Source organism: Pyxicephalus adspersus, chromosome 2, assembly GCF_032062135.1.
Source record: "Pyxicephalus adspersus chromosome 2, UCB_Pads_2.0, whole genome shotgun sequence".
Classification (NCBI taxonomy): domain Eukaryota; kingdom Metazoa; phylum Chordata; class Amphibia; order Anura; family Pyxicephalidae; genus Pyxicephalus; species Pyxicephalus adspersus.
This window is the reverse complement of record NC_092859.1, coordinates 78,485,560-78,500,342: the sequence shown is the minus strand read 5'-3', so window position 1 is coordinate 78,500,342 and position 14,783 is coordinate 78,485,560. Positions and strand designations below refer to the sequence as shown.

Genomic DNA, 14,783 nt, shown 5'->3' with positions numbered 1-14,783 from the left:
CTGTCAAAACTCTTGTAGATGATTTATGAAAACTGCATCAAAAAGATGGTGTCATTCATACCAAACATAGCAAAATAAAAATCTTTCCAGAACACTTGGTATGGTAATTATCTTATCCCTTATTCACATAAAGCAACAGTTATCACAATCCATTGTTTTTGGACATGAAACCTTAGTCTGTGATGCCTGCTGCTTTATTTAGGTAAAAGACAAGATAATAACTATAAGGCATCATTTCTCAACTTTTTTAACATGAGGGAACCTTTAAAATAACTTTAGGGATTTTAGGAAACCCTTACTTTAATTACTATATCTACAGCTTACTGTACATTGCTGTCCAGTGGTAGGAATGTCACCCTTAGAGATTGCCAAAAAGATAATTGGTACTAGTTAAAATAGGTCACAAATTGCTCAATGCTCAAAGAAGCCCTAGCAACCTCTGGAAGAATCCGGGTTAAGAAACACTACTATAAGGCATGCTGGCAAAGATAGTACCCTGCATACAGTTGTGGTCAAGACTGTTAGGTGTGTGGTTACAATACTATAAAACATAAAAGTAAAGCATGTTCGGGCTAACAGTGGTTGTTTCAAGCAACTACTGTGCCTGTGTTATTCAGATACTGTTGAGTTTCCGAAATAAACACATGCATCCCATCTTTTTCTAGTTCCATTACACCTACATAAAGAAACCATTACCCTAGTTATACTTCAAATCTAACTAAGAAGCAAATAGGCAATGGTGAAATCAATTTAAAGGATGAAGAAATCAGTCTCTACATCACAAAGCAGATTGGGGTAAAAATATATTTTTGCGACAGCCTTAGTAAAAACTAGTATTACAATTAAGTAACTTATTAACACAATAACTTAACTCTTGTTTAATCTGTGCCAATTAAAAATAAAGGTGATATATATCTAATAAATCAAGCATACCTTTCTATTTATTTCACACTTTTGTGCAAATTTAGATCCATCCACTGTGCCAGTATGCATTTTATGCACTCCAGTCTTGCATTTTTGCCACAAATATAAAATAACATCAATAACAATGTCCTTCTCTGGCTGCACATCCTAAAACAAATGAATATTGTGTTAATTAGAAATGAGCATGTACAACCTACATTTAAGTACAGGTGGTAACATACGAAAAACAAAAACTATGGAATTACTTGTACATGACTTTTTTATTTACACATGTGACCTTAAAAGAGCCACATTGTGCCAATCTGTGCAGGGTTTTACAGCTAACACAATGTAAAGGATTAGGTGCCTTTAGAACCTGATGTCTTTCAGTAATTAAAGTAGTTTATTTAAATTTCCACTGGATTAAACTGGGTCCTATCATTAAAAGTACACATCATTTGAATCAATAGCATTTAAAAATCATATTTTGTTTTGTTAAGAATACATCTTCAAATTAAATTCCCTATTGTGACCCTGTTCCTCCTTATTTCCTATTGTGACCTATTGTCTACACATCCATTAACACAGGAAGGAGAACTCATAACATATTTAGAAATTAAAAAGAGTCTGTTGCACTGAACCTGTGTGGAAGCCTTGCAGAAAAATAAGAGTACAATCATAGCACTACCTGTAAATTGATAAAAGAATATAGAATAAGCAAATATGCCTGTCCCTGGGTACACATATAATTACTAAGAGTTGCAAAAACAGTGTTTTTAATATATTAAAATTACTAAAAATGTATTATTTATCTTAAGCTGTGATACATGTCTAACGCACCGGACATCTAGAAATTGTTAAACAAAACTGCAGATCCTAGAACAATGTAAAAACTCTATCTTTGGAGGGCTATTTATAAATTTTTTTTTCCCCCACGTTTACCCAAAATTTACATATTTTTCATCATGATCATGATTTATACAATGTCTAATTAAATACAATTATTAAATTATTATTATTATTATTGTTAATATTATTATTATTATTATTATTATTATTATTAAGAATAAACAGGATTTATATAGCGCCATAATATTACGCAGTGCACAATGTAATCTTGAGTTAAAATTGGGTAGTAACATATGCAAATTATTGCATTAAAATGATAATACCTTAGCAAAGCCAGTAAAATAATAAAGAAGTTACACATATATTTGGTTAAATAGTACAAATGATGTTGGAAAGAATAACAAGATGGTTCTTCTGTGTGCACCTGCATCTGTGGGCTCTTTAGGCTGCCTAATTTTACCATTCGTTACAGAAAAAAATGAGTTACAAGAAGAAGATGTAAACGTTTGAATAGAGGGAATATGTTACAGGGTTACATAGCAACATTTTTAGGGAAATACACTTGTAAGCTTCAATCAGATCTTTACTCATTGAAGATATCAACATGCAGAGCTTCACTTTGTGTGACAAAGCACATTTAGCCCATGGAAAATGTATTAGGTGTTTTATTCAATGTTGAGTTTAGTTGGACTTTAAGATTTACTTTAGATTTGCTTTTTAGCATATCATATTGTCTTTCCCAGAACAAAAAGCATATGCTATAATATTGCAATGGTAAGTAAAACCAACTTGCTTTTATAAAATACACCAATTGTTTTTGTGACTGTATTCCTTTTTGTACTTCTTTTGAATTTTCAAATTAAACTTTGCCTTTTTGTGCTTTTCATTCAAAACCATATATAGAACAAATGTTGCCATCTACAAGCAGTCAGATTCTCAACAGGTATATGAAAAATTCTTAAAAGGTTTATTAACCACCTGGGCGTTACACTGATGTCTAGATTTCTGTACCAAAAGTGGTACACTGTTTTTCATGAATTTTTTTTTTTAAATTGTAGACCTGTAACTTACAGAAATATGTCGGGACCAGGTAAGTGATGGGATTAAGATAGTGAGAAAAGTTCGGGTTTATCGATTTTTGCAAAATCGATAGACCCGAACCAAGGTCGGGTTTACCGGCCAGGTGGTTAATAATAATATGAATAATATAATTAATTTTAATAATAAAAATAAATGTGTATACAACTTTGTTATAAATAAACTGTCCATTTGGAACTTTATAAAAATGCCATACAGGGCAAATAAAAAAAAATCTGTGTTCAGTTTTTTCTGTCTTGAGACAATGACAAGAGCCCAAGCAAGCCCTATGTTTCCTCACAATAAGAGAAGAGGAGCAGTCCCCATGTACAGTCCCTGTGATTGATTTATATGGAGACCTAGACAAAACCTGTCAAGTTTCACTGATTTCTTGTCAGTTTTACTGACTGTTTGCAGTGACGCATACTTTAATGGATTATCTATCACTCACAGCATTCAATAATTTCTCATTTAAATTTCGGATTCTTTTGTGAAAAATAAAATGGGCATCTATTTTTATTTAAAGTTCTTATGTGTATCGCAATGTGGCTGGAGATAATGTTATGGTTATGCACAAATAAAAAAGAGAAGGTTTACAGAATGACTTTAAAACAGTTTTGGTGTGCTTGTCATAAAAGTGCAAACAAGCTAGATGTTATCTTCTTTTCTGAAAGTTCAGTAACTACTTTATATTAAGAAAAGATAACAGTAAGGTTGTACATGGAGCATGGCAGGCATCGATAGGCCACCATTATAGGGAGGGAAAGCTTAGTGACTAAATTTTTAATTCATCATTTACTCTTCTCTTAAATCAGTAATGGCCTTTTCTAAGAATCTCTATTACTATTCCTAAATAAAGCCTTCTGTGTGTCAGTCTAAACATTTCTCAAATCCAATTACTAGATAATACAAAAATCTGATAAATCAAAAAGAATTTACTTTTATCATCTTTGAGTCAACCAAATTCTTTAATATTTGGATCTTGCATGCTCCCACTGCCAGACACCGCAGACACAATTTTAGAAACACAGTCAGTTCTGCCAATTCAAAAAGTAGTGTGCAGGACTAGGCATGACTGCTAAGTGAAAAGTTACAGGCTTATAAATCAGAAAGGACATTATTGATAGCCATGTCCTGTAATACATCTGCTCGTCTCACTCTAGCATAAACAGGCACAGACTACATAAACGATATACTGCTTTTTTGTAGCAGTGAGGCCTCATTGTCCCTATCTGCAAAAGGTAGACTTAACAGGAAAAACAATTATTTGTGACACTTTGCAGAGGTACTAAATAAATGTAAGTTAGGTTGATATAATTGCATAGCCTTAGCTCTATGAATTTGTTGTTTGCTTTTATTTGCATGTATTATTTTCCTGGCCAAAGAGGTAAGTTAGACAATTGTCAGGATATATAGCTTCAATGAAGGTTGCCTTCACTCTATTTTACCACTCTGGGCATGATTTATAAAGCTCTTAAAGGCTGGAGAGGATGCACTTCATCAGTGAAGCTGGGTGATCCAGCAAACCTGTAATGGATCAGGTTCAGGATTCAAAATATTTGTTAGCAAACAGCAAATGACTTTGAAGAAATCCATTCCAAGTTTGCTTTATCACCCAGTTTCACTGATGAAAGTGTATCCTCTACAGCCCTGGAGAGCTTTAATAAATCAGGCCTTCTGCTGGAAGAAAGTGGAATATAAATAAACTTTTTTTCTAACCCTGACAATACATTACAGTATTATATTATAGTTTTATGAGTGTATAGTATTACCACTGTCAAGGGATAGGACTGTTTTGACAAGGAAAGAATACAAGCAAATAGGATTGACCTTGGTACCAAACTCCTAATTATTACTTTACCTTGGAAATATATTGATAACAGGTTAAAAATAAAAATAGTTACTAAAACAGCATTCTCTGTACTAAAAAATGTACATGAAAGAGATATCGAGCTGTACGAAATCTATAGTTTTATCGGTACTGTAACCTGTCAATGAAAAATAATATTTATGTACTACTTTCCCAACAGCTAACAATTAATGTTAACTAAATAAACATAAAAATACCTGTAAAGGATTGCAAGCACAACAAAAGAGCGTTTCAGCCAGTCGAACATAATCATCAGGACTCTTGTTTTCTACATATTCATCTGCTAACAAGTAAACAGCATAGGTTAAAAGTCGCAAAAAAAGCAACTGAAGTTTATTACCAACAAAAACAATAGTAGTATATACATTTTTGGTACAATTCTTTGGTTTGAGTAAAGAAAAGGGGATCTACCATTGCTGACTTCTGAATATGGTGGCTGCCATGAGTATTCTATTAATATCTGACCCAATACAAGTAAGAATGTCAAGTGTACAATAAAGTACTTCTGACTTTACTGACTTTTGCTTTTTCCAGGGCAGAGATTGAATGAATGAATTGAAGAGAGATTGAGATTGAAGGCAGGGCATATTGAATTCAGCAATGGCACTTCTATCATGGTATTTTTACTGTAGTTGACTGGGGTATAGTGCTCCAGCCAATAGCGATGCAGTAGGAGAAATCAGCAAATCAGAGAAATGTCAAACTTAAAAAAAGATTTAGATTTATAATAGCAGGGTGATTTGAAGATATCCTGCAGAAGCGACAGCTACAACAAAGCAAATAAAAATGTGCAAACAGTGGTTCTTTAGGAACCAGCTTTGTGGCGCAAATGACCAAACAGTGGGGAGATGTGTGGCATAGCCTGATCCCAAAGCAGGCCCAAACCCGCCATTACTTGAGATTTCATTATCTGTGCTTTAGGAGTTCACTAGCACATGGAAGGGTAAACATTATGGTGTATATAAAGCAGTGTATCCGACATTCAGATCACATCACATTTTTTGGTGAAAAATCAATCGCCTCCATTTGAAACACTTAGACTTAGAATATTCTCTACCAGAACATGTTCTTGAATTTTAGATTCACTGCTTTAAAAAAAAAGACTCCCTAGACTGTATACAAGGTACAATGTAGAAGACAAAATATATGTAGAAAAGGGCCAAGAATAGCAAGAAAGGGAACTGAACTACATATTGGTTTCAATGCATTTAAAGCTAATAAAGATTACTTCTTTATAGCCCTGATCCTAAAAAGTTATTAAAGATTAAAATTTGCTAGACAAGACAACCTAAGCATATTTTTAAAGTTATTTGTAGTTTGTAGGCATTTCAAAAGTGCCAATTTGTTTTAAAAGTTGTTACCATTTAAAGATAAATAATGCAGAAAAAAAAACTTTGTCCCATTTTGTGTTTAGTATGCATGCAACTTTCTTCTTCAATAAATAAATACAAATAAAGGATCAGTTATATACACATGAAATGTCTACTGATTATGAATAGTGTTTAATGTTTCAAGATGCATAATCACTGTGAAGACTCATGCATATTTTAATTTGTCGGGTTATCCCCTCAGTAGAGGAAACGTTAATCAGTTAGACTGCGAGAGAACACTATGCTTTAATGAGCCATCTTCCCCTTTCCTACTCCTGACTTTTTACCTTAAAAGAACTTGTTTAATGTGTAGAGAAAAAGAAAAAACTCTTTAAAAAGGCTAAAACACTTTGCTGCATTTTCAAAAGGGTTAAAAGTCTAAGCATTTGAGGCAAAATAAGCATAGGGAATACATTAGCTGAGCTGAAACAGTCTTCTAGAATTATTTATTCAGTTTGCTTGATAATGCTTCCACCTGGTGGACACATCATATTACTACATAGGATACATTTGTCTATGTAGTCAAGAACAAAAAGATTTGCTAAATGATTCTTTAGTAAATTAGCCTTTACTATATTTTGACTCACCTGGAAGCCCAAAAATATTTAGATAATTTGGAATATCTGCTCTCCATTTGTGATCATCCTGGGGTTGTAAACCATGTGTATGTTTTTTACCAGACAACAAAGGTTCAGCAGCAAGTAGTATCCTCAGAACCATTTCTTCATTCTTCCATTTTTTGCCTTCATGTGCCTTTAACATATAAATATTATTAAACTACATGTCCTGGAGCCACTATACAAAATTATAGGAATGCAACTAGTAAAAAAATAAACATAAATATTTAAATTTTATTTTCACAATATTTGGAGAATTGAATATTGCAGAGTGCACAGCTTTATATAACCTATATACCTTATCCTATTTACTGTCAAATGTGTGCATTCAAGACACTGAATCTTTTACAAGAATTCTCTTTAAGATGGTATCTGATCTTTTAAATTTAGTATAAAAAAAATTATTTCCTCTTTTTGGACAGATTAGCATTTAGGGTAGGTTCACACCTGCCTCAGGATCGAGCCAACTACCTGAACAATCGCTGGTTTTGGTTCTTAAAGAACCATCATCTACCCATTTGACAGCTGGAGGCAGTTAGTGGTATTACTACTGCTCAATGTTCCCCCTATTCATTCCTTATGGAGCTACTACAGGGAGATGCTGCCATGTAGCATCTCCTGGGAGGCAGTAAACACACCACAACCTTAATACAAGTGTGAACCTAGCCTTAGTTTAATCTCTTAGTTTTAATGTAGCGATTCCCACATTTTCTACATGACCTTGGCAGGCTGGAAACTTTAGTCAAACATCCTACTTGATCCTACAATGCAATATATAAAGAATTTAGAGATTGGGCAAAACATTGAAGAATGCCTTTAGGTCAGCAGATCATCCAAACACCTTCTTTTAAACCCAGTGGGGCTGATTTATCAGAGCTCTCAAAGACTGGAGAATATTGACTTTCATGGGTGAACCTGGGTCATCTACCAAACCTAGAATGGATCTAGTTCATGATGGAAAACCTTTGCCAAATAATGGCAAACATTTTTAGGAAACTCATTGCCAGTTTGCTAGAACACCCAGGTCCACCTATGATAGTCTATCTACACCAGACTTGGGGAACTTTAATAAATCAGGCCCTGTGACTGAACAGTGAAGCAAATAAATCATAAGTGATGAGCTCATCTCATGAACTGATTGGCTCCTTGTGCTGCTAATTCATCTCCCGCTCAACTCTGCTGTACAGTGAACTGCAATTACTTAAATAGTAATGAATACAGAGTTCGAATATTATATCTCCTAATATCTGCCTGCATTATTAATTACACTTTATACAAAATATAATCACTGTATGTACATATTCAATATGAGAAATCAGCTTTAAGGCCGAATATTGTGCACATGTATATAGCTGCACAATTAATTGAGAGCTTGATTTGTAAAAACATTACAAATAAAAGACTTCTGCTTTAAAAAAAATGTTTTGCCTTTTGTAAGGGTTCACTCGAGGGGGCATAAGGTGAGTTATTACAGAAAACTCTTGACCTTGTATAAACACCTAAGAGTAGCCTAAATAGGATGTGCTTGTAATACGATTACCTGTAGAAATGTGTATAATGGAGGTACAATGGCATCAAACACTTCCCAGTGCTCATAGCTAAATGCTAACTTTGAAAATTTCACAACAGCTTCGGCAGAGACTGCATTCTTGTCTAGAAGAAACACAACAGAAAAAGAAAAGACTCAGAGCCATGTTCCTCTCCGAACACTCATAGAACAATAAATCGGTCTGCTGCATAGTAAGACATTGATATCAATAACTCATCAGTCACAGGATGAAGTGTGGGTGGCAGGGGGAACATTTTAAACTAGTTTTAGACAATGTAATGCTGCCTTTGGCTCTGTCTGGCACCTTGTGAATCTTCGAGGATGATCTGCGAACATTTGTTTTTGAATGATTTATTTCAGTTTTATTGCAGATCATTTATCTTACTGCACATGATTAAGCCATCAGTTATGTAGCATGCACTTTTGTCTTGTCGGCATCTTTGCTAAGAGATAGAGATGCTACACGTATAGTATACAGACACAGAATGGTACAAATGAAGTGTGGATGTTCATCTACATATGTTTGTGCCGTTTCAAGAACTAAACAAACTTTTGTTGAGGATGCAATAAAGCCAATAGGATGAAAATAAAGCCATGTGTTAAAGAACAGGACCTCCATAAATGTGATATTAAAAATCAAATGCCACTAAAATATTGAAAAAACCTTAAATATCACAGAGCCAGACTGGTAATGGGTCTTGGGGCATTCAAGATTTAAACCATTCCCTAGTCCGACAGCTTAGGAATAAACAGTAAAAGGCAGTAAAAATAAAAGGCTAGCAAAGTGTAAAATAAAATGGTGGTTTGGATCAGCTATAATATTTATTATTATTTTAAAGTATATATATATATATATATATATATATATATATATATATATATATATATAAACTGATATATATTTTTTTCAGCATAAAATCATTTTTATTTTCCTAAAAAAAATAAACATTTAAAGAGGAGTACACAATACTGTTTTAGCTGAACATTCTGGATTTGTTAATGGCACTCCAAATGGAATCTTTAAAGAGGAAGAGGGGGGCCACTTAATAACTAATATTCAGCTATTGTCCTGTTTTTTTTTTCTTGCAAAGCAGTTAATCTGGTAAATGTGTAATATAGGATCTAGGTTGCCATTAACAGATTAAAAAATTTGTCTGAAAAATCTAACAATAAATATTTACCAAAAAAGCGTACTAAGAATTTGGTTGGGAATCAATAATTAGAAGTGTATTCAGTATGTAGATAAGTACAGGGAGTTTTATAAAGAATAAAATGTAGTGACAATAGGGGGATAAATAGAGAAAAAAATAGGGAGCTAACTTGGAAAAAGGAAGTAAGGCTGCGTACACACGGTGGATTTTTTACAATCATTTCCAACAACAAAACACGTAAAGACGAATGAATGAGCGCTGTACATACAGCACCGTTCTGTTCTATGGAGAGGGGGGAATCAGCAAGTGGCACCCCGCTGTGCTCTCCTTCCTTCACTTCTATTGAGGTCATTCGGTGATCTGCCAGGAGGGATTCATGATCGAAGTCGGACAGTCACTGTACACATCAGATTCTCCTATAATGAGCCCTGAGGCTTGTCTTGGACGGGAATCATCTGATGTGTGTACATAGCCCAAGGCTTTTACAACTGAAGATAAAAGAGCCTCCAATTAATGCTTCTTCGAGAAATGAAATTAAAGACACTCCAGAAGGTCTTCTCCTAAATGACAGAGATTTCACTTTGTGGATTATGGATACAAATAATCCTGAAAGGGATAAGGGTTTTAAGGCATGTAAAGTTTTATGTTAGAATTTAAAAAACTTTTAAGCTTAGGCTACTTAAAGCTTTCGAAGGCAGTACTTTGCTTTTTAACCGGCCAGCAACAAAAGCAGTGTGGCTTCTCTAAAACTGGGAGAAGAGAGGGGTTATTATTACTAATAATTATGGGGGGGGGAATACAAAAATATTGGTATTTCAATGTATTTAATATTGTCCCACATTTTCAGAGAGTGTTTCAAGATAGGATTCAAGATAGGATAGTAAGTAATTTCTAATAGATGTAAATAAATTAAAGGATATGTGGTATTATTTTTATTTTTAGGGGGTATTTGAGCAGTGTAGTAATAACAAGTAACATACAGAGTATAAAGCCCATCTAGCATTCTTGTGTAAAAACACGTTTTTGGATAACTCGTGGTCTGATAAACTGAAAAAATATCTCCGCACTATTTACCAGATGTAATATGGAATATGTTTAGATAAAATTCCCATATCAATCGAAGATGTCATAGGAAGGCAGGAATATTTGCCATTTACATTGTGTCATAATTGGATGTTTATTCCAAAATATTCCAAACTGGTTGTTATTCCCTTAAAGGGAAAACTGTTTCAATTGACAGATTGATATTTATGGATAGATTGATATTTACAAATGTTAGATTTGCTATGATTGATGTGCAGGCCAGATATAAATTCAAATTCAGTTAACAGATGTGTTAAAATTTGAAGCAATGCAAGATCAAATGTTCACTGTGATCATTTCTTGTTCTGCTTTGAGTGTATCTGATTCCCATTGCCGACCTATGCCTTGATTGACCCTCCAATTGTTTGCTACCTGGACTTACTTCTGCCTGTACTCTAACCTCTAACTTTCTTTGCCCTTTGAATACCATGCCTTGCCTATTGCTTTTCTGTGTATGACCTTAGCTTTGATCTACTCTTGCTGGAAAGATCCAGACTGACATTATAGTCCTCATGTAGACCTGTTCGTCTTGTGGGCTCCCCAGTCATTTTTCAGTACTTGTCCACCCAAAGACAAGTTTGTGTGTACTCCTGTCTTGAGGCAACAGTATGCTCATCAACCATCCTGTGGCAGAATAGGGCTTGTCTTTAGGTAAAAACTATAGAAAGAGATTGAAGAATATTTGACTGAGCCATTGTTTCGCTGTTTCACACTGTTACCAAGCTGACATAGCAATCTGTGGTGTCTAAATCATGGCTGCAGTGTGTGAATTACAACAGATTAACAAATTTAGGATAAATGATTCACATATACTGCAACTTATATTTTGTCATTTGTTTTGTAAATATGGCCTTAGATATTGTCTTTCCTAATTATTAAAATTTGGCTACAGCCTATAACTAATATGTAACCTATGTAACCTATGTAATGTGTTAATTGCCATTAATCAATAAGGGTGTGCATTTGAAAGACTGACAGACTAATGCTTAAGATCAAAGGTGTGCCTAGTTTTTGGATTTATAAGAGGATTACATTCAAGTTAAAACAAATTAGAGTAGAACCAGTTAATGAAGCCTTGTTCATGAAAACATGATGATAGTATAGATCTATTACAATATTTGTATAAATTGTGGTAAATATTTGAAATGCTCAAGGTTCGAAAATGCAGATTCTGCATCATTTACGGTCATAAGTTCAGTTACTTTTTATTAAATCTTTGTATGTTGCTCTTTTCTTTAAAATAATTATATTATAAAATAAAATATTCCTATAATAAAAAAAAATTTAAAAAAAAGTTTGACAAACCACTATAGAATCTTCACAGTGCTGTTTTCACTATTGTAATGTTTTTTGTTTTTTTTTTTCTTTCACATATATGGTAAATGGCAGCAAAACCCAGTGTCTACCTGCAGATGTACCAGTGAAAGAGTGAATTGCAGTTTGCTTCAAAACTAGGTAAAAATGTTTTTAAATACAGGGGAATGGTCAGAGGTGCAGGCATGAGCTGACAGTCCTCAGGTATTTTACCCAGCCAAACACAACAGATTGGAAATGACAAAATACATTAGGCTGCTGTGGGTATGCCCACTGATAAGCAGAGAGGGCGGAAGGCTGACCCGCTGGGAAAGTAGGGACAGAAGAAAGTGACAGGTAATCAGAGTGAAAGCGTTAAATAGCTAAACATTTCAAAAAGACAGGCCAAATCTGAAAGAGCGTAGAAATATATGGTGCCTAATTTGTGTGTGGTCAGATGAAAGGGAATTCCTAATGATGAGTAGCATTAGCCCCTCCTAATTTGTCTAGAAGTGGTTTCAGATGACACCTAGTCTGAGTTTTGCAGGATTTAATAAGTAGGAGGATGGTTCTAAACCAGATCCTTCTCCTAGGCTACCCTCATGGTGGCACGGGAACCCCAAATATTGGTAATGAATGTCTCTATCCCTTCCAAAGGTGACATTCCATATGCCAAACCAGTTGTTTACACCTCTAACCCCTCAGCCTATTCCTTGACTTTGGCTTTATTCTGTTTCACTTCACTTATCACCTGGTGAGTGGCTTCTAATCTGGTAATCAAGGCCTCTATATCAGCTCTATTGGGCAATGTGTGATTTATGGCTCATAATTCAGTAAACTCAGAAATAATGGCTTTCAGAGATATGCAGGGAAAAGCAGGGGTAGGATGAGTAACTTGCTAAATCCATAAATGATCAGGCTGGTGAGCTCAGAGCCGAGAAAAAAATGGATTGGTACATGTTGGTACCCAGCAGTTCCATGCAGACTGAGGTGGAATCAGGATGCCCACAGGCTCCATCGGATCCATGGCAACAGCACCCTGAAGAACTGCCTAATAATTCTTTCCCAAATGAGTGCTTCCCGATCAGCCACTAGCCACCATGCATCAGCCACCATGCAGCATCCTGCAAATCTTGTCTCGATGAGGATGAAGAACTCTGTCTTCAGGCTGTTCATACTGGAGCCAACCTGAATCCGGTACTGAAAGCTCTGTTGGGGGGAATTTACCACTGAAACGCCTGCTTTTAACTCACTGCCCAAGAAATGCTTTCCTTACGCCACCTAAGTATGTCTTTGAAGTGGATGTTTAGCAGCCCATTGCTGCGATTACCCAAAGGAATCGGTGGGATGTCTGTAAATATGCAAGCTTATGCCATGTTCAGGCTATGTCTCCTGGGAACTTTTAGTGTTAAGGCAACCTCTTACTTTGCCAATGCTAACAGAGACTGCTATCAAATATGAACTATTCAATTTAATAAACAGCTCACTTGCAATTAGCAATTGAAAACTTTCCTCAAATCTTTGTCCAGATACACAGTATTTCCCATATTGGGTACTTCCATTTTAACTCTTACACAACAGCTAAGGGCAGAAGGTAAGGAAAGGCTGTTGAGTACAGCTGACAAATCCATGATAACTATGACCTTTAAATTAGAGTTTTATCACTGCTATATGCAGTTAAAGAAAGTGGTTACAGATGTATATGATGCTTATCTGCTTATGATAATGTTTGGTGGAAATATGGTTAACATAAATGCTTGGTGAATAAAGTGGTTCACATTAAGCAAAAGAATATTTAGCACGGTCTAGAGCATTTATGTACTGCTTATTCTTACCTTCCACAGCCAGCTCCAAAAGTGAGCAATCATTCAGAATTCTACTCAATTCACTGGGGATATTAGCCGGAGTACCACGTTCAGGTTTTATTCCGCCTCCTGAAACAAAGAGAGGGAATGAAGGCGAAATATATATTCACATTTACAGTCTGACTTTATTGGTACTACTGCTTTTATTCATATTATATGTAAATTTTGTAAGCAACAGTAGATACTTGTTATGGTTACAAAGTTTCCATTTTTTCAAATAAACATGTTAAACAAATTATGCAAAACAAGGCATCAAGGCACAAATCTGTTTATGTCAATTCATCTGTCATCTTGTCCTGAGGGATTAGATTATTTGTATTTATTTTTTTACACTTGAATGTTTACTTTTTTGTCACTAAATACCTGTGTATTTTTTCAGTCTTCACTGCTCTTTTCATTACATTTTTTAATACATTTTTATCTCTTTTTTTGCTTAAAGGAGGCCTTGCAGTTGGCAGAAAAAAAAGTCTATACAGAATAAACTGTGGCACAATGCAAGAGCAATGATTAGGAATTTCAGGATTTGCTTTCTAAAGATACAAAATTGTTAAATAACATCACCCTTGCATAAATAGGGTAGCTGAAAGCCAGGGTAACATGTAAGTACTTTTCCTTTTAGGTACATGGATTTCTATAAGATTTTTTTTTGATCCTAGCAATTTAGGGGTAGGGATTCTAAATTGCTGTGGACTGCAATGTCTGCTTTTTAATAATCTTAAAAAGATGAATAAAAAATACAGGTGGAGATAAAGTAATTCATGCTATGTGTTTCGACATTTAATTTCTGGACCTTGGTTTTATAACAATTCCTTTATGTTAATGTATTCATGACAAATATTACCTGAAAGGATATCGACGCCTGCAAAAAACAGTTCCGCAATAACATCATGTATTTCTGGTTCATCGGGTACCGGAGGTCCAGCCTGGATCACTCGTCGATTGCTATCAGTCAGAGCTTCAACAATAGCAAGGAACTGGGCAGCATTGTTGGAAAACATCTCTACGAGCAGCCGTTCTGTGTTAGTACGGGGCCATGGTAACTAGGATTAACGCATCAAATACACATTCTTAATCGGTTTTGATATCAACTGTTTAAGAAAACTACATTAAAGTACTGACTGTTATAATAAAAATCCACATGTTTGCTAGATGTCAT

At 34.8% G+C, this 14,783-nt stretch overlaps 1 protein-coding gene across 1 annotated transcript in view; it reads right to left on the bottom strand.

Annotated features, from left to right (window-relative positions):
- The window catches only part of CFAP54 (cilia and flagella associated protein 54), a 176,825-nt gene that overhangs the window by 134,666 nt on the left and 27,376 nt on the right, over nt 1–14,783 (bottom strand). Inside the window, exons 10-15 of the mRNA XM_072399011.1 lie at nt 14,469–14,667; nt 13,598–13,696; nt 8,227–8,339; nt 6,657–6,822; nt 4,897–4,982; nt 934–1,071 (exon numbers count right to left, since the gene is read on the bottom strand). Of these exons, the coding sequence (XP_072255112.1) occupies nt 934–1,071; nt 4,897–4,982; nt 6,657–6,822; nt 8,227–8,339; nt 13,598–13,696; nt 14,469–14,667 (801 nt within the window). The remainder of the gene's footprint in view (nt 1–933; nt 1,072–4,896; nt 4,983–6,656; nt 6,823–8,226; nt 8,340–13,597; nt 13,697–14,468; nt 14,668–14,783) is intronic.